The sequence below is a fragment of the Gymnogyps californianus genome, chromosome 11 (assembly GCF_018139145.2).
Source record: "Gymnogyps californianus isolate 813 chromosome 11, ASM1813914v2, whole genome shotgun sequence".
In the NCBI taxonomy this organism is placed as follows: Eukaryota; Metazoa; Chordata; class Aves; order Accipitriformes; family Cathartidae; genus Gymnogyps; species Gymnogyps californianus.
The window spans coordinates 7,710,755-7,734,644 of NC_059481.1; the positions used below are offsets into that span (position 1 = coordinate 7,710,755).

The window sequence follows — 23,890 nt, forward strand, 5'->3', positions numbered from 1 at the left end:
TTAAGAAGGACATAACATCTCACATTCCCATGATAAAATACTTAAATAGGCAACAGTAAAGTGAGAAGAAATTAAAAAGTAAAATGAGAAAGGGAAGGAAAGGGAATGCAGGACTGGAGCGTCCTGTATATGTTATAAAACAGTTGTTCTCTCCTGTTGTTGAATGTGATAGATCATTGGGGTTCAAAACTTCTTTTATATTCTGTATTTTTATGTTGCTTAGTTTACCATAAGAAAATGCCTATTGCGTAAAGATTACAATCAGACATACTCAACTAAAGGGAAGCTTTATAGCTCTGTTTGCAATTTTACTCGCTTTTGGGACAAATACTCAGTGGTCTGCTTGTGAGATGTAATAATTCAGCTTTCTATCAGGCTTTCAATACTGCTTTATTCTTTACTTGAAAATAAGTCTTACTCATCTTCTAAAAGAAAAGATTTTATTTTCGAAGGCTTGCACTTCTGCTGGCTTAGTCAAAGTAGGTTATTTGCTGGGTTGGACTGTTATAAATCAAACTTTCTTTTATTCAGCTATAATATTGAAAAGAAAGAGAGATTACATCTATATCCTGCTCCAGGATTATCCTAAAGGATGGGAGTCCATTTCAGGAAGCAGTTGTGACATTCTTGAGAGCAAATGGACACTTGGGTTCCCTGTGGGCCAGGAGTGAGAGCTAGCAGATTCTGACCGAGTCCCTGGCAGGATCAGGCCATTTGGGTTGCAGGATTGTGCTGATGTAGAACTGACTGTAAAACCATAGGCTGCTTCCTGATTAGATTTTAATTTATGATTTATTTATTATAAACTTCTTCAATAAAAGGAGGTGCTGTACCTTTAAGTAGCACATGCCGTCTAACCATCAACAGGCATCTTTTGCAAGCTGCTTTAGCCTGTTTCTCCAATCATGCCTGCCTAAGTCAATAACGCATTGCCAAACCTCCTCGTGCATTAAAGGTTACCGTTTAGCTTGTTCCATGAATCACAGCAGATGCATAACTTGGCAGTGACCACTTCTGTCCCTCCCCTTCTTTGCTTTATACTAACTACAGCCCCCCAGCTCATTGCTGGCTGAGCCCCCTCCCCCAGCAGGGAGAAGTCATTACATGAAGAGATCAACTTACCAGTTGTCTTCAGAGCAGTGGCTGAGAGCAAAGCTCGTGGTCGTAGAGTGAGTGCGATAGAAAGGGGGAGAGGGAGAAAGAGTCGTACCTGGAAGAACTAAGGGCTGTGATACTGAGACACAAGTGCATCTGCTAGCTGTTAGTACTTGGCAGAGGGTTTTTTCCTCCAGGGTAGCTCTAACTTTGGGTAATAATGTTTGTCAGCTACCTGATACTAACATTGCTCTGCTTTCAAACAGCAGTGTTAGCAAGACCTGGGGGTGAGGTAAGCAAAGTATAATGTCTTGTCAAAAATCGTCTTGTCAGAGGTGTATTTTCTTCCTATCTATTAAGACAGATTGTGAATGATTTTTGTGTTGCCTAGACATTTTAGAATTGCATTGTTTGCTTCATGTGTAAAAAGCTATTGTTTTGTTTTGGTTTAGTTTTGGGGGTTTGTTTTGTTTTGGGGGTTTTTGTTTGGTTGTTTTTTGCAAAAGCCTATAGGTACTAAGGAAGAGTGGTTTGAAAGTTAGCTTTTTTCGATTTGATATACAGTATGCTTTCCATGAGAGATGACTAATTTGTGAATTTTTCTTTACTAACATAAAGAGAAATATGATACTCTTTGCAGCAGTAGATGGTAGTGTTCTGTTCAGATTTTCTACAAAAAATGTGCATGATTGAAAAAGTTTTTGCAAAGGATATGTTTTGGGGATACGAGCATGTAAAAACTCCAGGTTCCATTACTTTAATAGCATTATTTTTGTGCAAATATATGTAATATTTAGTATGTGGCAGGGCAGAAAGAACTTTATTTTTTTAAAATGTATGTCATATCATTAAAGATGGACTTTATGCATTCTTAATATGAGAAATCTTTAGTGGAATAGAACAGCCCTTGCTACGCTTTAAAAAGTTGCTACTTGATTTACAAAGAGCAGTTTTCCAGATTTTTGTTCTCAGCAGAGCAGTTTTTCATCAAGTTCTTATTTCATACCAAAGCAGAAAACTTCAGCTACTCATTTGTTGTTTAGGAAATAATTCATCAAGCACAGTACTATTAGATACGAAATATTCCATCTAATGAAGTTACTAGCAGAAAACACATTTGGTAATCATTCTCCCTTGCTCTAAGTGAAATGTGATGTATAGTTACTCATTTTAAAGGAATCATTGGATAGTTTTGTTCCATAATACGCCTTTCTTAAGTAAATCTTCTGAAAACAGTGATTCTGCTTTAGAGCTTTGTCTTTTGTTAGCCCTGTCATAAGTTCATAGTAGCCTAATAAAGTCCAGAGCAATTACTTTCCCTGGTAAAAGAAAGTGGAAGTGAACTGGAAAAAACACCTTGTCCAACAGTGTGTGGTTGACACTGTCCGTAGCTAGTATGTCTAGATATAAACTGTATTTTGCTCTCGGGGTGTTTTAAAAAGAGAAGTTATAACAGTTTTGATTCAAGAAAACGTCTTTTAATGAAATCTTGTGCTGCCTTTGATCTAATTAAAGCAGGGAAAAATTTTTAGCAGACGCTCATGGAATTTAAATGGATTGATGATCAGAGCAACTGGAAGCTGATCGTTGCCCTCTAGTTGTCACTGAAGTTTTTAACTTCCTGGTTGATTGTTACTGAGCACGGAAAATGATAGATGGACTCACCTTGTCCAGACTGAGGGACCTTAAAATGTGTGGTGGCTCATATGGAAAATATTTCTGTCACCACTGCATGCACATGTGGTCTTCAGAGATCCATATAAAGAACAAATCTAGAGCAGCAGCAGTGTTGCCTGCCAATTACCCTTGTTAGCAAGTAAAATAAAAGCAATGCTGTGTTCTTACCTGGAAATTAATTTCTACAGCAAAAGTGCCATGTGGAATGTTTTAGCACTGTGATCCATATGCCAAGTACTTTAAACTGTGCTGTTCTTAGTTTTTCAGCTAATACAGCATACAGAATATGAAAAATGGTCTGTTACTTTATCAATGAATCTTAGGTTGTAGGTTTTAGTAGGTAGTGAGAAATTTTCTCCTTTATTATGTTCATATGGCTAATTTTGAAAATTATATAATAAAAAATCTACTGTGTCTACTGTTATTAATATAGTAATTCTTTGTCCTGTATTGTAAGAGACCACCCGATAATCTTGTGCATTTTGCTGCTCCAGCTGCAGAACTGTGGCTACCTAAGTATTATTTCTCTAAGAAATTACTCAGTTAAGATTTTTCCCGTGGTGGACAGACAGTGAATTGAAGACAGGGAAAATAAGCGAGAAGCCATTTTTAGAAGGAACCTGTATTATAGTTTTGTGCTCCTTTGAACTGTTCTGTTTACTTCTCTGAATATTTTAATTGATTTGTAGGTATGTATTTTTAAAAGTTCTGCTCATAAAAGTGTCAGTTTGTGATAGATTATAAAGTTAATGGGAAGCTGCTTTTCTTGCCAGCTTGCTCTCTCTGTATTTTAATGCTGCAGAACTTTGTTCAAGAAATAGAAAATTACAAAAATCCAACTGTTATGTTTTTACCCTTATAATTCTTAAGGAACCCCTAACACTTGTTCTAATGTGTGTATAATTATGTTCTGCTTTTCATTTTTTGTTGAGTTAAGGAATGACTTGGCATGAAGTCAGTGAAACTGCATTGCATCACTTTTCCATTCAGGAGGGAAATAAGGTTGTATAGCTTTGCAACTTACACCACGTTTGCAGTGGCCAAGACCAAAATTTTTTTTGGTGTGCTTCTTAGGAAATGAGCATGACTCTCTTCGTCCATAGCTGGAAGCTCTAGCTGGTACCTCCTTCCAGGGTCAGCTTTGCTAGAGGGTCAGAGTTCAGCTTCCTTCTCTCTGGGGTGTTCAGGAGCAGTTGTCCTCATCAACAGACTGTACTGCTATCTTTATGTGACTGAGAAAGAGCTAAGGCTAAGATGGCATCAGATGGGAAACCTGTGTGATGAGGAATTAGAAAGTAAAGATGAAGCAGGGTAAACACGTGATACTATGCAGAATGCATGAGGCCTGAACTCCTAATTTCAAAACGATACTTAATCAAGATTTCCTCCTTCCCACTTCTTCTAATCTGGTGGTTTGGAATCGTCTCTAGCATGAAAATCGTTGGTTTGACTAGATGCATTGGGCTTGAGCAATCTTTGAGCAACTAAAGAGTCTTCCTGAGGAATAGCCTATCCCTGTATTTTCAAGTCTTCCTAAGCATACGTTATTCTTCACTCATTGTCAAGCAGGTAGCCTTTTAAATATTGTTTTCTCAGTATACTTGATAGATATTTGTATTTTGAGAAGAGAATTTCACCTTCCTTGAGATTTTAGTTGTTTCAGCTGAATTCTCCTCCCATTGTAGTAGCTGCTTTAATCTTCTACACATTGGCCATGAATCAGTACTGTCAGTACTACTTGAATCAATACAGGTGTCAGTGAAGCTATGCAAGTGTACTAAAGTCACTAGCCTGTCCTCCTCAGCAAAAAAACAAAATCAAATTGTACAATTTTGAGTTTTTTGTATTGTTTTCATTAGCATTAAAAAAATTCAGTCTAGCTGACTGTGTGGACAAAGGGAACTGAGCCTCACATGTAAATAAAATGTTGATTTGATCTGTATGTTAATATGGCAAGTAATCATCATCTGACTAGTCATAAAAATACATGATATATGACTTAACACAGAGGTTTCAAAAGGTTTAAGTGAATAGGAACTGGTTTGTAAGGTTTAAACCTAATTATTTTGAGTTCTTGAATAGTATTTGTTCAGATAACAGGATGTTTTGCTACAGTTAATATAATAAATAAAGTTCTTTATAGAAGCAATTTATCCATAGATTTAAATATATGGATACTATTTAGCTTTAAGAATATCTGAATACTAGATACTGTTTAGCTTTCTTCATAAAGTAGTTAACATGAAATGTAGAAGATACTCAACAATGTCCTCAAAGGTTGTTTTAATATATTTTTTATTATAAATGCCGTGTTGATTTAATCACAGATGTTGAAATGCTTCCCTTTGGAATTTGGGTAAAAAGAGGGTGAAAACATCGCGTTCTACCTGCTAAAATGTGTAAGGGAGTCTGAGCAATTTGGAGTCTGAATCTTTGCATGCTACAGAATCTGCTGGTTCTGATCGGTGGTTTAAGGGTTGATACTTGGAACAGTTGTTTTACACAGTGTGCCAAGTTGCAAGACCAGGAATAAACACACAGAAATGCAGAGGACCTTATTTTCATGACCTCCCATTCATTTCTACTTTCGTAGTGGCTGTCCTCTCTGAAGTATGTAACTTGTCCACAGGAACCAGAGAAGCAAAGTGAACTTGTCAGCATTTTAAAAGATCGTTCAGTTCTGAACAGGTTCAGGTGTCACAGTCCTCACTATGCAAATGCAACCCATTGCAAGAAACTTGACGCTTACAGGTCCAAAGCATATTTAACTGAAAAACTAGCAAAGGAATTAATGACAAACTTTAGAAGATTTGGTTCAGACATTAATCCAAACTATACACACTTTGCACTCAGAGACAAGGTTCCCTTTCTGGCCAAAAGAAAATATACTAATAAGTTATGTGAAAATGAATGCTTTTAAAACTTTTTATCTTTGTAGATAAACTGATTTCATTCATGCCTAAAAGGAGAGAGATAGATTGATAGTTTTGATTTCAGAAGACACTAAAGAGAGTTTCTATTAGACCTGAACAGTTTCTCCCATTCCTAATAATTATCTTTCCTGTCTTGCTAAAGACCTATGATCCTTGTTGTAAGCTTGGAGTTGTGATTTTGCTTCTAAAACTTTGCGTATATTCATATACACGTGCATATATATGTATAGAATTAATTCTGTGCTCTGCTGGGCTGTGGAAGAAAAATCTTAATAGAGCATTTTAAAAAACATATTCAGGGTACGTGTAGCCCTGTGTAGAATTCTTTCCTGCCTGCCCAATTGGTTTCTGAGGTTAGCTGGGGAGTACAGCTCATCCCAGCATTGTGACTTATTTCCGTGTGGTACAATATGAATAGAGCTTTCACTTGCTGATCTCAGAAATAGCCTGCTTAAGCAAGAGGAAAAAAACCAACAAGCAACTTGAGGTCATGGCCCTTTTGACACTGTTTCTTGACTGACTTCTTGTCAAGGAAGAACTCTCTTCTGACTTGTTGGAGTAAATTTTCTGACCTTGCGCAGTGGAATCTCGGGTGTTATATGGTCAAACCTGATGCACGTGTGGCAAATGGTGTGTCCTTGTGAAGAGGCATGGGGAGACAGCTAATCAGCAGGTCACAGAAGAGGAGGCTAATGAATTTTCAATACATTTCTGTGGAGGGACAGTCTGGAGAATGAACATGGCAATGCTTACACTACATGACAGTTAATGATCCGCATTTATTGCATTCAGCTTTACGTTAGCAGCCATATTGGCATGGCCGTAATTACTGTTGTATCTGTGGATTTTGTTGTTTTCAATTTTCTTATCTTTCTGATAGTCTTGTGAGGTAGGGGAGTGCTGTTACACAGCTATTACTTACAAATTCCTGGGCCACAGAGGTAAAATACCATTCAGAAGCTCAAAACAGTTGTCAATAAGAACAACTTTTAGATATGCTTGACAAAACAGCCTTTCCAGCACCTTAATGGTTTTGTATCCTAGCACTGTCTCATAGAAACTCTGTAGGGCCAGGAAATGAACTAGTTAACCTATGTCTTCTCAGTCACCAGGCTGCAGTTACTGATACAACTTCTTCAATTATAGGCAGGGAGCACACTATATGATCCAATAAAACAAGCATTTCCATCTCTGACTTTCATGGGGCCAGCATATAAGAAAACATAATTTCTCCCACTGACATACTGACAAAAATAATTTCTCATCTCTGTACCTGAGTATTCCCATCTGCAAGTCAAGGTTACTAGGGCTTCAGTTGATTCCCCTGAGAAACTGATATGTCACCTTGACTATATTTTCCCATAATACATCACACTTAACCCTTCTGTTTATGAAGCATGAGAATGTTTGAGAGCCTTTGTGGACTGGTAACTAAGGAGGGATTGAACCATTTATTTATTTAGCATACATAAAAGAAAGTTATTTGGATTTACTTTAAAATTGCCCTATTCTGAGTTAGAAAAAACAGATGGTAATTTACATATGGCAGTAATTGCTGACATCACCAGTAGAATATCTGAAAGTGAGACATACCATAGTTGAAAAATAATCCTGTCAAGTAAACATCCACAGACGTGGCCAAATTTTAAGAATACGCTCTGTATTGCTGTTGCTGTAAGTACTACAGAACAGGTTTATTTGACCTCTGGCATTCTTACCTCACTCTTCCTAGCTTTATTGTCTGTCTCAACTGCAGTATTAGTAACACAATCCTATTTTGCTTTAAAAACTTTGATGTAAACTTAATGTAGTAGAATGCTCAGTTTAAAGTTAATTACATTCTAGCAAAATGACTCAAAATGTATTCTTTCACCCTTTGTGATTAGGCAGAATAAATGTTCTTCCAATTTTCTTCTCAAGATTTCTCTAGGGCTTTTAGTTTTTCCTATACTGTGTATCTTTGCCTATTCTTGTGGGAAAGACAGGACTGAAACATTAGCAGAGCGGTGTGTACTGGCAGAAGTCTGTAAGGATACCTCCTTAATAGCTCTCGGATCACAGGCCTAGATCCAAAGCCTTTTGACTTTGGGCTCTGGTTCAGGCTATGCTGAACTTCTTGTTCCATGCTATAAACATCTAAAAGACAGACTGAGGGCTACAGTAATTCCCACAGTAATTACAGCATCATGCTCAGTCCTACTATAGTTAAGCTAAATTCATTAAGTCATTACCAAATAAATGGTTACGTGTGATGGATGAGCTAATTTGTTTCTTAGATGTGGTTGATAGACATTTTCTGGAAAGCTGTCCTAGAAACTTGTTGGATTACTTATTAGATAGACATATGTTTTAAAGAGTTTACCATGAAGTTTACACCTGGAAATACTATTTTACCTAGAAACTAACAGTTCGCAAAATACTTTCTTTATCGTATTTCATTATCAGTATCAGTGCTCTTGATTTACTTGCTTTATTTTTTTTTCCATCTCTGTTTTTTGAAGTAATAATTCACTTAAAATTGAATGCTAATGAATGCATTTTTATCGCTGTAATGTAAATGCTTTTTCTTCTGGCACAGCGAGTTTATCTTGAATTTCTTAGAATTTTAGTATTTATTTGTTCCAAACACGCTGAGCGTGTAAATGAAGCAATGAATGTAGGAGGCAGGTAGTTTATATTAGGATGTATTGAAAGGTATTTACAACCAACAGAAAAGGGGGGAATAAAATCTAGTAAGTAAAATAAGTCCCTGCAATTGTTTTTAAATCATAACAATCATTGTATAAATAGGTCTTTCTTCTAAAGAAGACTTCTTTGGTTTTCCTCTCTCTTTATGGTAATGTTATAAGGCTCTGAATTTTTTTTAAGTGCTCTGATGTCTAATTGGGCGCAGGAATGTGTTCCAAGACTCATAAAATCTTTAATTAAAAGAATGGAAATTCTTGTAAACTCCTGGTGATTGCCTTTAAGTCATATCACTTCTTAAAACACTTCCCCCCCCCCCCCCCCCCCCCCATCCCGCCAGGGTCTGAGATTCTGAGATTATCTTTCATTTTGTGTGCAGCACTGTTACATTCTGCATGTGGATGATGTATGCATTTTAAGGAAACTAGTTGATTAATAGCATTATCTAGCCTCTTGCCACCAGGGCCATTCTGGAAATGAGACGTGGCACACAAAAGAAGCTGTGCTAAGTAACTAAACAAATGCCCTGCTGTTAAAAGTCAAGACTGTAATTTTGCTACAAGCTTTCCTGCAGGTATAGTGCTATAGATGGATTACTAGCAGTGCTGACTGAGCTGTGGCTCAGAGCCTGTGAGTCAAGAGTTGGAGGGAATTATGCAGTGATCAGGAACATAAGGCAAATTTTCACTGCATGGTTGAAAGACTGTGGATAGAAGGGGACTGGTATGTGTGACACACGTCCCTGTCCTTACTTGATCTGTAGCTTTCTTGATTGTTCCTTCCATATCGCTTACTATTCATTGCTGCCAAAAGGACAGCAGCAGGGATCAAACATCATCCGCTGGTGTGTTTAAGGACCCAAAGGCACCAACACAGCAATTATATCACTGACAGCAGCTACATTGCTTCTCTTTAAAGACCCCTTCTAAATGAGGCACATGAAAGTGGAGCATGAGAGGATTAAATTAAAGTGTATGCCTGTGTATGTCATTGCCTGAAGCTGTCGATCTGTTTCTTCATGGGTTACAGGTATTATTTTCCCAGCGTGTGGGTTGTGAGGAAGGTTTTATCAAGAGACAGAAGTTTTTGACAGATTTCCACTCCCACCTATTTGGCAGACACAGGAGAGTGAGGTGAATTAGGAGTCAATAAATTAATCCTTCCAACCATAACTCCTTTTTGACTGCAGCATAATGTTTGCTTCCATTTTTCATGGGATTTATTCCCGAAATGCCATGGTGGTGGGAATAAATCCTTTAGCATTTTTGAATTAAAGGAAAAATCCTTTTGTTGTTAAAATATGTTGGTTAGAAACCACTTCTTTCATCGACAATTCAAAAGGTTTTTTAGAACTGTTTTTTGAAACGATACTGACTAATACGTAATTCGTCACAGGTAAAGGATAACATAGCAGTAGAAAGCTTGGTATTTTAATACAAGATTGCCTCCTTGCTCCTTGGAAGTTGAAATTATAGAAGCAATGGGGAAAACATGTGAAAATGCTGCATTTTAATCCCGAACAGTTAATAGATTTACCATAAGAAATTGCCCCCTCTAAGGAAAGATCTCTTCTTTCTCTTAATGTAATAATTTCGGTATACTTCTGAAATGAGTTTTAAGTAACTGCTGCAGAGACAAAAAAACCACATTTGATAACATTCAGTGTATGAAGGGTATCTTAACATCTGTACATGAATAGAGCATTTGAAACACGTGCTGGACTCTTGCTTGTAAGTACTTGAAAACTGAGATTTATTTAGTGCTCGAATGAGCAGGTGATAGTGAAGTATTCTAGCCAGGGGCACCAACTGTTTTGATGTTAGCTATGAGCCAATATCCTCTAGAAAAGCACAAGGACACAGAATAACTATATAAATGACTTTTCTTATTTCCTCATTAAATGGAAAATTCTTTGCTGAAATGGTAGAATTATGTTGTCTGAGCCAATCTGTTGAACTGAAGACAATTTTGTAAAGTATTTGCTTAAATCTTTTGATACTGAGAACCTCAGGCACAGATTTTCTTGGTACTGTGGAGGAATTGGAAGAGGATAAGTGATAGGGGCGTAGTAGCCCCATGCCATTAAGGACAGCACACGCATACCCTGCTTGTGACATGAGGTGATTACAACATCATTTGCTCTGTGGCTGCATCTCATCCTTTTGAAATTTTCAGGTAGTCAGGTGATTGTCTAGTATTTCAAGGTTAACTATTCAATGTTATCCTCAGGCTCCCTGATAGAACATACACCAAACGCTTGTAATGTGTTACATTCACTGAGATGCTCAGTTATTGGTGATATGATGGCACTGGGAAGAACAATGCATTACCAAAGAAACCAGTAGTGAAGAATGATCAACATAAGAAAGAGAGAGATTTCTTCAGGTGTTTTATTATGGTTCAGGAAATTAACAAAGCTACAGCAAAGTGATAAGCAACTCCACTATCAGACCGTTCTGATAGTGGAAGTAAGAAAATACCTAATGCATCCAGCTGTCATAGTGTGGCTATTGGGGATTATCTCTGGTAAGACCAAGTCAGCAGAGACTGGATTGTGTCTTGCCTTTTCCTTCTGAATGGCCACCACTTCTAATTGTCAGATGAGAGTGAGAAGTACTACGAGTGACAACTAATGTCATGATGCTTTATTTGTAGTGGTAGAAATCAGTTTCTAACTGCATAAAATGGTTAATAACTAAGGAAAACCATGCTTAAGGTTCAAATAAAGGTAAACAATTGTAATAACTTGTTCAGAAGAAATTAGGAAGATGAGTAGTCTTATTTTTAGGTTTACTAACTTCTCTTCACATAGCTGTGTCAATACTGAGAGACTTTAAAGGAACCTTAGTCTCAGTGAGAATCAGGCCAGGAATCTATCAAGTACAGTTCTGGTTTTTTCTTTGTTCTCACTCCTAACAAACTACCTAAATATCACACTATTTTAAAGGTGATAATAAATGTTATTTATTAAGTGTGGGTTTTTTTCTGTTCATCATTTTCGCTTTAGTAGTGGATACATCGAGTCATTAGGCTAATTTTAATTTTGTCATTGTCACTGCAGTAGATTCTACTTGTGAAAAAAGAACCATCTAATTCTTTTGTGATTTTCCCAAAGGCAATTTTAGGAAAGAAGAATCAGTAAACATCTGTTTACAGGACAAGATACAGGGTACTGAAAAAGTAGGAGTTACTTGGAAAAATCTAATACTTTTTTCCTTGTTGTCAGAAGTCAGTATTGTGATGCACAGAAGTCCATTAGTCCTCGGAAAGAATGGCAGTTGGTGTAGCTCCAGCCGTTATACGCAACCGTTCATTTTAAGAGTTGATCGAGAGCAGATGAGATCAAAAGTTAACATCTGCAGCTGTTTCCAGCTGCTAAATAAGCATTAAAGAGCTGGTGAAGCTGTATTTTGGTGAAGGAGAAACACTTCAGAACTGGCCAGAACAAATTTCAATGCTGATAGCACTGTAGCACTGTTCTCGCTCACGTTTCAGGACTGGGTTCTTCTCTCTGTTGAAGAGAAAGCTGAGAATACCTAGCAAGCAAGTTAAAATTTGTAGAACTTTCACATCTCCCTGTAAAGGATAAGAAGTTAGTTCTTGGATAACAAACTGATGTTGCTAGAAAATGCTAATACTTCTGCTTCAAGTCAGAAGCAAATTTCTACTTTATCATAAACAGTTTGGCAAAATTTCAGAAAGTAAGAAGTGAACACTATTGCTTAAAACATTGTTTGCTTTAAGAGGATTTGGCCATGGATCAAATAGGAAAGTAAGGAAATGACCTGAAAAACAGTCAGCCTTGTGGAAACTATTGGAGACTTCATTAGGGAGACATTGCAGGGAAGCAAAAGTGGAGGATCAGCATTGGGAATGTCAAGGTGAAGTCTTGGCTCAGATGAAGATGATGAAAGCCAAATTTTCACTGATTTAAAACTGTCATAAATGGGGTTTCGTTCTCGGCAACTTGGGATTTACGAAAGAGATGTCATTAGCCAAATCCCGCTGCCTTGATTAGATGCAAGTTTTCCTATATGCATTGTACAAATATCTGTACAATGGCTGAGTTGTAAATGCATTGGTTGGGAGGATTTGGAAATAAATGTGGTATCCTGCAACATAAGGAAGGAAAAAAACATCTGGTGTGGGGCGTATCTAAAAATAGAGCTGACTAAACTCTGTGCAAACCATTTTGAATTTTAGAATGGCAGTGCTAAAATTCAGGAGAAATGCTATCCCTTTTTCATTCATAAAAGTACTGTGGCATAACAAGTTTTTGATTTTTTCTTTTTTTTTAGATTTTTTTTTTTTTAAATCTAATTTTAAAACATTGTCAAAAGGTGGAGACTGGTGAATGGCCTGTGTGTGATTCAGGGAGCGTCCAGGCATGTGCCTTGTACCAATTAATCACATACAGCTTTGCCTGGATAACAGCCTTCGGCCAATGGGTGGAAGAATCAAACTATGTTTCAGTCTGGACGTTTAATGAAACCAGTCTCATGGAAAGTTAGGTTGTAAGCTGGATGAATATTTAATTGGTAATACTGCAGGGGGGGGCAAAGTGTTATTTCAGCCTTATTGTTCCTCTTTTTTCCAGATGGGAAATGTTCTTATATGATAGATGCTGTGTGTGCCATCATTGGTGGTTAGTGTAAGTTTTTCTGTCGTCTCATGTTCATACTGTATGTGACAAAGTCTTTGTATAGGGCTTCAAAGGGCTTGCAATAGATGAGTTCTCAGGCCAAGTCAAAAACCAAAAGCAGTATTTTCCAGTTGTGTGTTTAAGAAAAATAAAAATAAGTGTTTATGTCCTAGCACTTTGTGGTATTACAGCAATTATTACAGGATTATCCCAGTTTTACTTTCTTGGATTTTTTTTTTACCTCTCTTTAATTTTTTTATTTGTCTTAAGTGCAAAGGATGTTTATGTTTAAGAGAAAAGATTGTGTCAGTGTTGTGATCATTTTCCTGGTAGTCATCCTGTTTGGTAATCACGTCAATTACAGTAACTAGTGAAGATTACAATTTCAAACTTTTCAACATCAGCTGTGATTAAAAATGAAATAATATACCACTTAAATTTTGGTACCCCTTTATCAGAGACATGCCCTGTTCAGCAACGTACTTGAATGTGTTCACAGCTTCAAGTGTGTGAGAAGTTCCCTTGAAATAGTGTGCATGAGTTTCTTGCTCAGATAGGACCATAGCGAGCATCGCTTTTTGAAGATGATAGCAATTTCTACACAAAGCAATGGAACCGTGTTTCCAGCAGTGTTAAGACCACAGTGTTACTGGCAACTAAGGAAAAGTTAGGAAGAAAATTAATTATGTGGGACTTGCAAGCATGATTGTAAAGGCTTCTTTCTTAGTGTGTATTCTTATGCAGTGTCTTGAGACCTGGATGTTGTGGTAAATGATGTCTTCAGACATGTGAGGTTTATGAAAGATTAATTAGGTCAAGAGTTCCTGCTGGTGCAGATATTGGGAAGTAACGTTTTTTGCAATTGACTAGTAGTGCTGAGATTAATAATGAAGACATTGTTAAGAGGGACTTTGTAGTGATGTTTAATAATGAAGTCATTGCATCTGTTCTTCCTGTTTAAAAAAACCCCTCATTTCTTCCTCAAAGAAAAAAAAAGTCTCAAAGCTACTCATAATTTTATGCTTGAGAGAAAAACTATGTAATCAGAATTCAGTAGTTTAGTATGAAAAATATCAGAAGCTAACCAAGTTATAACTGAAGAAAAAGTTAATGAGTTTTATTGCTTTGATAGTTATTTATTCATTGACTGAGTCCATGGTAGAAGCAACTCTGCTTGTCCGTATAAGAATCAGGGTTCTTTGGTTAATTGTTCCTCATTCACTGTTGATTTCTGATACTTCAGAATTAATTAAAGTCTAGCCCAAAAATGGAAATAAACAAGACGCATCTTTTTTTGTAAATTTGTCCAATAGTTTCCTCAGCGTCATTGTCTTAGTATTATAAAGTATTATCTTCATGAAATGACTTCTTTTGTACTTGTATCCCTCAGGGCCCCCCTGGCCCCCCCGCTGGGGTGGGGAGGAGAATCGGAAGAAAAAGGTAAAACCTCGTGAGTTGAGATAAGGACAGTTTAATAGGACAACACAAGGAGAGAACAAGTAATAATAATACTTATAAAAGAATGTATAAAGTGAGTGATGCACAATGCAGTTGCTCACCACCCGGAACCCAGTGCTCAGCCCATTCCCGAGCCGCAATCCCTCCCCCTCCCTGACCAGCTCCCCCAGTTATATACTGAGCATGACATCATATGGTATTGAATATCCCCTTGGCTAGTTCGGGTCAGCTGTCCTGGCTGTGCCCTCTCCCAGCTTCTTGTGAAAATTGACTCTATCCCAACTGAACCCAGGACAGGATATTATTCACTCACAGAATTGTCAAACTTACAGATATAAAGAGGTCGTTAATTTTTTTTATCCCATCTGAAATCATTGTACGATAATTACCTGATAATTACAGACCTCTGAGACATCATTGCTTGGATCCTTCAGAGGGTTACAGTGATGATGGTAAAAGGATTAAAAAGGCTTCCATAGCTTTGGGGGGGATGTTTGAGGGGGAGTGGGTTTTGGCTTTTTTGTTCGTTTGCGTGATTTGTTTGTTTTAAGATTCAGGGGTTCTGGAGGACAAGAATAAAAATTCAGAGCGCTATCCAGCTAATGACAATTTTTTTTTTTAGGTACATTTTACCTCCCTAAAGATTCTGGTTTCAGTTTTCTGTTGTTAATGGTTTTATAGGCAAGCAGGCTGACAGCAGAGACGTTTTCGTCAATGCGAGAAATACCTGTGGGTTTTTTTCCTCTTATAAAATTTGCTTAAAGCTTGAATCAAAATTTTGCATTTTAATTTACTAATAGCATACTTCTATTTAGAAATCCATAGGTATGTAAACCAAAAATTAAGTGAAATCTTCAGATTTTTTTTATGCTTGAAAAGGTATCTTTTTTCCTAAACTTTTTGTCACAGAGAAGCATTATTACAATGCTAAACTGTGAGAGATTCCTCTGGGCAGGAGGCATTGTAGTCTGTAAAGTAACAGGACCCACAATGCATACTACTTCCTGGTATTTGTGTTGTTTGGATATGGTTGTTTTGGTAAGCTATCATACCTTAACATTTATTTCCAAAAAGATTCTTCAAATAAACATAAAAACAATTTGTTGGTCTTAGTAGTAACAATCAAATGAAGCTCTGTGGCTGTTTGTTAAAGGTAAAGTAGTATGAAGAGGATTAAATGTAACAACTTTTCATACATGTGTTCTGGTTAATAACAAGCACTTTTATAAGTCAGAGTCAGATGTAAATACAAGTCTAATGAAAGTGGAATACTGATACTAGCTGTTATATTTGTCACATTTGGTAAGTCTTGTCATGTTTTAATTCAAATTATTGATCACATTCTACTTTTATCTTAAGATATTTGGAGTGTACACATGCAGTTAAGCCCTAAAAGTGTAGATTACTGCAATGACATCTAGGTAGGCCTACAAAATTTTCTCAGCTAATTTATGTAAGAAATTTCATACTTATTTGTTCCAAACGGATCATTTTGCTGGAGTTTTTCTGTTAGATTGCCTACGGGGATATTTAGAGGTACACTTCCCTTGTGTATCTCTTCCTTTTGTCTGCTTTTAGCTTTGCGTATAAATTACGGACTTCTGAGTTTCAAGCTGTTTAAACCATGAAGAGTTAATATAACTGTAATTGTGATAAACAGTCATTCTAGAAAATGAGTAACAGCTGTTTTTCTGTTAAAAAAACTATCCATGTGCTTACCAGTGTATTTAGATGTACGTATAAATGCAAGCATTTAGTCTCTTTGTGGTCTCTTTGCATTTAATCAGAATGTACCATTTTAAAAATAATTCCTGAATCAGACAAAAAAAGCTGTTTTTCACTCATTCTTCTATGAGTTGCTATTGACAAAGCATCCTTGATGTGCTATTGGTATTTATTGTGTCCCTGAGACCAGTGAACATGAACTACTAATTTTAATTGTATTTTATAGCATCTTCTGGATAGAAAATATAATATTGCTTCTCAATTAAGTATACACATTTTTAAATGTTTTTTTAATGGATTGCAGCCTTGATGTGTATTTGTGTAGGCTGCATAAAGCCCAAACTACAGACCACGGTTTGTGAAGTCCCATCAACAGTTGCAGAATATTATCAGATGCATGAATGGGTTGCTTTAGCAGTTAGGTGGCTGTGTTTTTCTTGGTGTTTTTTTGTTTTTTTTTTTTTTTTTTTTTCTTTTTTACATCTATCCTGTGCAATGGTTTCTGCTAGGGATTTGTTGAACTTTTTCAGATAAAATGCAAACTGTGGAAACCTTACAGTTTATGGTCAGAAGTCAAGCTAAGCTTCCTTGAAGCTCTAAAAAAATATAACTAAATTTTCTCCCTGGTATTTTTCTCTATTAAGCATTTTTACTGTTTTGTCTAGACAAAAAATAGAAGCATTAATAGTCGTACTGGAATATAAGATTAGAATTGTCCTTGTGGGTAAGCATGTCCAACTTTCTGTTGCAGGTCACCTTATCTTATGATCTTCTAAACCTGACAATTTCCATCTTTGTTCCTTTTTTTTTGCCTTCTGTCCTTGAAGGTTTTGAGATAAGCAGTTAAATTTAGGAAATATGCCTTTTGTTTGGAAATAAACCTACAAAACTTGGATAGTCTGAATATTTCACAATTTCCCAGAAAATATGTAAGGTTGTGTGAACATCTCTGTAAGGCCTTTTGCATTTTCTGTTTTAAAAATTGGAGTAGTTTTGGAAACAGATCTACAATAGCAACAAGAGAAAAAGGCAAGCTTGTGATGGTTTTTTTCTGATTTGGAATGTCATCAGAATTGTTTTGCCAGCTTTAGTTTCTTCCTATCAATACATTAATTTCTGTAGCTGCTTCAGTTTTGATGGTACAGGCCGACGCTGATTTAAGGGGTCTTTCTGGTATGGATCCTCTATTGTCTAGTTAGTCCGATATTTCAAATAAAGCTTTTTCCGAAGTTGTGACATTCAGAACAGATCATTTATATATGGATTCTCTAACAGAGGTAAAACAGGCTTATACTGTCAACTTTTTCTGACTGGGAGTGCTAGTAGGATCACTTTCTTCTACATAATCTCCTGTTATGAAAAACTGTGATGCCTGTTTCACATGTATAGGTAAGCCATTGAAGTTTTCAGTGTATTTAAAACTGGTCAGATCTTAAAATTTCCCATTGACTAGTCTGTTCTGCCATATATTTCTTGTCTTGCCTTTGCTAGACTTAAGGGGTGGGAAACTTCTGGTAGTGTCTGTAGCTGCTTACATCACGTAAGTACTGCTCAGCCATAGGTATTCTTCCTTGGTAAACTCTGCTTCATGAGAATAACTACAGTCTTAAGGCAGATTGCTTTACCTGTCTGACCTTACTTTTCTCATCTGTTAAATAGAGATAACACTAATTTGTTGGATGGTAGAATGCCTACAATGAAAGATGTATGTCATGACATTCTGAAAATTATTTCCGTTTTCAAGTCCTACGTGCCACTTACTTCTGTAACATTCTATTAACCTTGCCAAACTTACCTTCATCTGGGGATCCTGAGGTAAAATGAGGGAGTCCCAAGCCACAGGGCAGCATCAAAGTGTCCACAAATGGTCTTAAAAGTTGCTGGTGTCACTAATCCCTTATTAGATATAACGAGGCCCTAAAATTTCTTTTTGAATTGCCTTCGTTAACCTGAGTCCTGTGTAACTTGGAGAGGCAGATTTTAAATGTCTTTGTTAACATAGCAAGAGAGGTTATTAGAGGTTAATCTCTGAAGCATGACATTTTTTTATGCAGCTGTAAATTTATTTGTGTACGTTAAAAATACAAATGGTTTAAAGTTCAGCCCTTACAGTCTGTCTGGAGCTTAACTCAATGCACAATCGTGGCAGATTTCCAGATAGTGGTTGTGCCAGGCTACAGAATTGGTTTCCCTGTAGTGGTGAAGCTGAAACCATCTGATTCCACATACTTGAAGCCGGTTTACTGTTGAATTGGCAGCAGTTGCGGTCAGGCTTCAGTTGTAAGAAAATGCTTTATTACTTCCAAGTTTCCCTTTCAGCGAAGAACACTTATAAGACCATAAAACTGTCTGTGTCTTTCTAAGATCTGTCATGGCAACCTGGTAGAACAGCATCTATTTTTCATCTGAAGAGTTAGTGGTTTCCAGTTTAGAAGGCTAAACTTCCAGTTTAGGCTTCCAGTTTAGAAGGCTAAAGTAGTAATGTTTATTTGTCCTCTGACTTGTTTCCTGTTGCTGTAAGCTTTGTCCGTTCTGAAATGCACTGGTCTGCATCAACAATGTGGAGAGTTCAGTTCCTCTACTGGTTTTAAAACAGGTGGAGACATAACTGATGAGAATATCTGCTACAGCACAGTTCAGCACTCTTGCAAAAAAGAAAAGTGCCACAGAGGTTTAAACTCACGCTCTGTGTAAAGTGGCACAAGTTGATACCTTCTTCCCGTCTTAATCTCCCAGATAAAATCCATCGTCACTGCTTTTGTGTATGTGCATGCTAATCCATTTGCAGGACCACCTGACTTTACAAATTCCCTATTTTTGGCCGCCTTTGCTCAGGTTTTTTTAAGCAGGTACAGCAGTGGCGTTGTAACAGATTACCACACGTGGCTTCCTTCCCAAATGGAAAGTCAATGTGTTTGTTAGCTTCTTTCAGCTTAACCTGAGGGAGAGAATCCCTTCTGTTCCTGTTACTTGAAAATATTAAGGGTACAAAGACGACAGGTTTCTTTTTACTGAAAACAACTTTTTGTGTAAGGAAGATGAGAATCTATGCCTGTATTACAGATCTGAACTTTTCTGGAAATAGTATTTTGCATCCTGTTGCATCTATTTTTTTCCCCCCTTAAGTACAATTAGTTTAGATTTTGATACAAGAATTTGATTTGGATGGGAAAGCTGGAGTTTTTCCCCTCCTGCAAGTCGTGAAGGACTTACAGTAGGAATAGCGTGGGAAGTGAAGGCAATCAGGTGGTAGCCCTGTACCCCCAGGTTTTGGAGGATGAGAACACTCACTGACTGATCATGAGACACAGGATTTTGGTGCAGGCAAGTCTTCCATTAATGTAACTTTTTGATATTTGGAATGCAGGCTTGTGTGGCCCCTCCCCTGCAGCAAATCCTTCTTGTCTTCCACAGGCTTCTCTTGCTGAAGTCCAGCAACAACTTTTGTCCTATGTGATTGTCTCCCAAAGTGCTCTTACAAACCCAGGTGAAAGAGGCCTGCTAGGGAGGAACAAAAGAATAAATAAATAAAAGGATTATTTAAGTTTTTAGGCCTTAAACATTACAGAGAGATTTTTTAAAAAGTAATCTTATTTCTGTATCTAGTGGAGTAAGACTGCATACAGTTCCGTGAGAACTATGGGACAATTGAAATATTTGTGTGGTTCATCCAGTTCCGTCAGTTCATTAGAAAGGTTTAAACTTTCTTTTGTAATGTACTGAATATGGGAAAAGTTGTTTTTAAAACTTTCAGAGTTCTTTACATGTAACTTTCTCAGATTCGAGTTTGAATTGAGGACTTCCCACCAGTTAGCAAGCCAGTTAATTTCTCTGAAGATCATGTGTAGAGAGTATTGCAGCTTACATAAATCTTTTGAAAAATAGTGTGTGTGATTGATACACGGGAGAGAGTGCTTTGTCTTGGTTTCTTACAGGTGCAGAACAGAGAATACTGAGGAGAGGTGGAAAATTAGTATGCAAGAGATTTGTATCTGTTTCCTATTACTTTTCAAATTCTGCTGCCTGGGTGGAGCCTGAATCCTTAAATCTCCATTCAAGGGCCGAGGGAGAGGTCTAAATGTCTGTGATAGTTAATTTCAGGTAGCAGATCCAACTGTTTTACATGCACACTGGCAGAGCAGAAGAGTAGGACTTAAAAAATATCAAAAGGCAGAACTTAAGGTATTAGATTTTTTGATAGTGGTATGTCATACAGTCTTATCAAGGTCTCATGCTCAAAGTGAGCAAGAAAGTTCAGTTATTTAATTTATCAAAAGTTGAGTTTTATGAGGGTTGGAACCCTATTTATGAATTTGAATCTAAACTTGAAGCTAAAAAGAGCGGGAAGGGAAACATGCGGAAGCAAATTAAAAACAAAGCATGATACTTAAAATGTAGTTCTGTGGAAGGTTGAAGGTTGGCTAAAATTGGTTTAATCAAGTTTATGCTTAATTGTAAAGTTTTTAATTGTTTCACTTCAGTTTGAACCAGTATTCGCTCTTAAATCATTATTAAAGTCCCCACATCTGTTTTCTCATAATACTGATGGTGTTTAGGGCTGTCCGAATCTGAGAACATAGACCGAATTCACACAGAGTGCACGTACGTATGTGTGAGAGAATATACTTACACAGGCAAGTGCAAGCATGCTAAGATGCCTTGAAGACCCAGAATGGACATGTCACAACAGTGATATTCTACCTATTAAGTAACAGAATGTTTTGTTTTCTATGAAGCATTTCTCTGAATCTAAATCTTTCTATATCTCAGATATTCTCCACCAGTTTTCTAGTGGGGCTATGAGACATACTGAAGAATAGTATCCCATGGGTTACAATAGGACACAGATAAGATGAAGTACACGGCTTTAAGCAGAGCTTCCCGCTCACGAGATACACAGCTCTAAGCAGAGATGCATGTTCAAGTAATCATTGCCTGCCTTTTTTAGAGGAGTTTTTATTTTAGGTCCCAGATTTTTTTTCCATGATTGCTAAGTAAGAAGTTGTACTGAAAAGCTGTAACTGCACACAAAATTAGTGTCATCGTGGTCACTTAACTCGATCAACAGTCGTACAAGCCTTTCTCTGTTCCTTTTGTCATATGCGTTCTACAACATAATGTAAGTAATATGAAATTATTAAGATGTTCATTTGTCTGTTGTAAAGTAATTTATGATTTTCGTGGCTGGAAGCATGAGCTACTTACACGCAGCAATGACTTTTTCACTCAAATTCTCCTTAGCTTACAGAGCCACGTATGTTCTGAGCCAAACCCAGCAGTTCTTACCAAGGCAAAACTCCCACTGACTTCACTGACTTCAGTGGGAGTTTTGCCTAAGTAAAGACTGAAGGATTTAGATCACCAAACTTAGAACATAGAGTTTTCTATAACCTTGGGCTGAATTGCACAGAAGACAGTGGGTGTTTGAAGGAAAAAGGAAATATACTTTTTTTTCTACAATAATTTCAGCCCTGTTGGTGCTGAAGTTAAAAGCATTCCTTTTGAGAAAGCCTGGCTTCTAAACTCTACCAGTGTCTGGGGCTGAGGACGTTAAGAATTACATTTAGAATTCTTTATACTTTACTGCCAAGTTTAAGGAGATACTCTTCAATGAATTAGAGTAAGTATTAGTATGGTCGGTGTTTTTGTCATGCGGTAACAGAATAGATGTTCTGTGAAATATAACAGTGTATTTGCTTTCTCTTGCTTTAAGTTTAAAACAAAGACTGGCAAATATCCCACAAATATAAAAACCTTGAACCAAGTCCAGGAAACTTTTATTTATTTACCCAATACAATAAATATACAATAAGTCCATCTTACAATTAGTTACTGCTTACAACTTGTTTTAAAAGCTTGTCCAGTAAAATGCAGTTAGAACAGTTTTCCTCATCACAGTGTTTACTGCCCAGGTACCGAGATGAGCATATAGCTTTTACACAGCAGTGCAAAATAAGCTTTAAATATTAACAAATCAGAATATTAGTGTTTTACGCGCACTTTTCCTTCGTGCCTGTGTCCAAGCAAAATGCAAGATATTGGATATTGGAGAAGCAAGCCTGCAGTACTTAAAAGGCAAAAATGTAGCAGTAGCACTTCCTAGCTATGTGTACAATGGAATTGATGAGTTCAATACTGAACAGGATGTGAGGCCTGGAATTTTTCATGTGAAATTAGTTTTTGTGCTTTCATGCTCGTAGAGGCTGGATATGTTATAAATGTGGCCTGCTGAAATGTTACTGTGGGCCAAGGTTGTGGGTGATAGGAATTGCACAGGAGTGTTTGCTTTTGTAGGAGCAGTTTATCTGCTCTCATCATTGGTGGTTAGATTAGGTACCACAGTAGCTCTAATCTGTGGTGTTCTGCATAGCACTGGAGAACAGAAAGGAATGTGGAAACAGAACAGGGAAACGTTGATGAGACCTCATGCTGAACCCTGGCATCCTGAAACCCTGGCTCTGGATATAAGTCCTGCAGTGTATCCTGTGGCCAAAGCTAGGAGGAAGGGAAGTCTGCCAGGGAGGTCGGGAGCCACACAGGACTGGTAGGGAGGGGATGGAAGGACTGGATCCTAAACCGTGGTAGCTTATTCAGGCCTACAGATTTAATAGTCCCTTTTAAACAGTATATGTCAACCCAAAATCTTCGTTAATGTTAGGCAGACTTTGAAGATTTTGTGTCAGAACTTCAAAGTGCTGCTAATTTTGCTCTAGGGTAGAAAGTAGAATATTTAGTCTCTTTCTTAATTCTAGCATCAGGTTTCTAAAACTCTCTACGACGTGACTTTTCTTTATACTGAGACTGTATGCATTGCATGCAGAATAATAGAAATGGTTCTTTTGGAGACTAATCTTCACATATGGGCAAACAGACTTACGTCCTGATTTCTTTGAATTCTAATCTGTGCATGGAGATTTTTAATAAATAGATAGTAGGAAACATCATGTAGTGACATTTTTACAGCTTTGTTTGAAATGGTGGTTGCAATCTGGGATAAATTCTTCAGAAAGAAAATATTTAAAAAGTAATATGGTAAGTACATAATGGGCCAAATTCTGTGGGCTTTATAAAGTTTCCTGATGCTACATTTTGCAAGCCTGTGCTCCTTGCATAAACTCCTTGAATTTCCTGGTCATTGATCCTGCTCAGTGTAGTGCAGGAGCAGAGAATTACTTTTCCTTCTGTCCTGTTAACTGTGTGCTTGAATATCTATTTGGTCTTATGCTACAGAGCACAGAGTGGTGGAAACTTCTGGCTCTGCTTCATGTTAGTTTGCACTTCAGGTGGTTTATTCAGCATTGACATTGGATCATGGAATCTTCTTTTCTAGCATGCTGACTTTGTAGTCTGACAGGTACAATGGTCCACGCTACCACATAGCTCACCTTCACTTCTTGAGCAGGAGGGACGTTGGCAAAAACTCATCTGGACTGATCCTGCAAAGGTCCGGGAATTTTAAGACTCTCAGGCAGAATTTGCCAATGAAGGACAAGTACCTCACGTTGTAACTGTCATTACCACAGGCACTGCTGTGCTCTATCAGTGTGAAATAACAAGAAAAAATGAAGACATTTTAAAAGAAAGTGTTTCATGTAGTTACCCCTACGAGTAGTGATTACATTATCTTTGAGTTGTCATTTATATATGACACCAGTTATTTATAACCTATGCGATT

The 23,890-nt window shown here is 37.2% G+C and overlaps 1 protein-coding gene across 3 annotated transcripts in view; it reads left to right on the forward strand.

Moving 5' to 3' along the window:
- THSD4 (thrombospondin type 1 domain containing 4) overlaps nucleotides 1–23,890 on the forward strand; it is a 333,781-nt gene that overhangs the window by 189,033 nt on the left and 120,858 nt on the right. The window contains exon 1 of one of the 3 annotated variants that reach the window (XM_050903084.1): nucleotides 1,316–1,387. The exons of the other annotated variants lie outside the window; for them this stretch is intronic. Within the exon in view, the coding sequence (XP_050759041.1) occupies nucleotides 1,316–1,387 (72 nt within the window). Of the gene's footprint in view, nucleotides 1–1,315; nucleotides 1,388–23,890 lie in introns of those variants that run through there. 3 annotated transcript variants of the gene reach the window in all.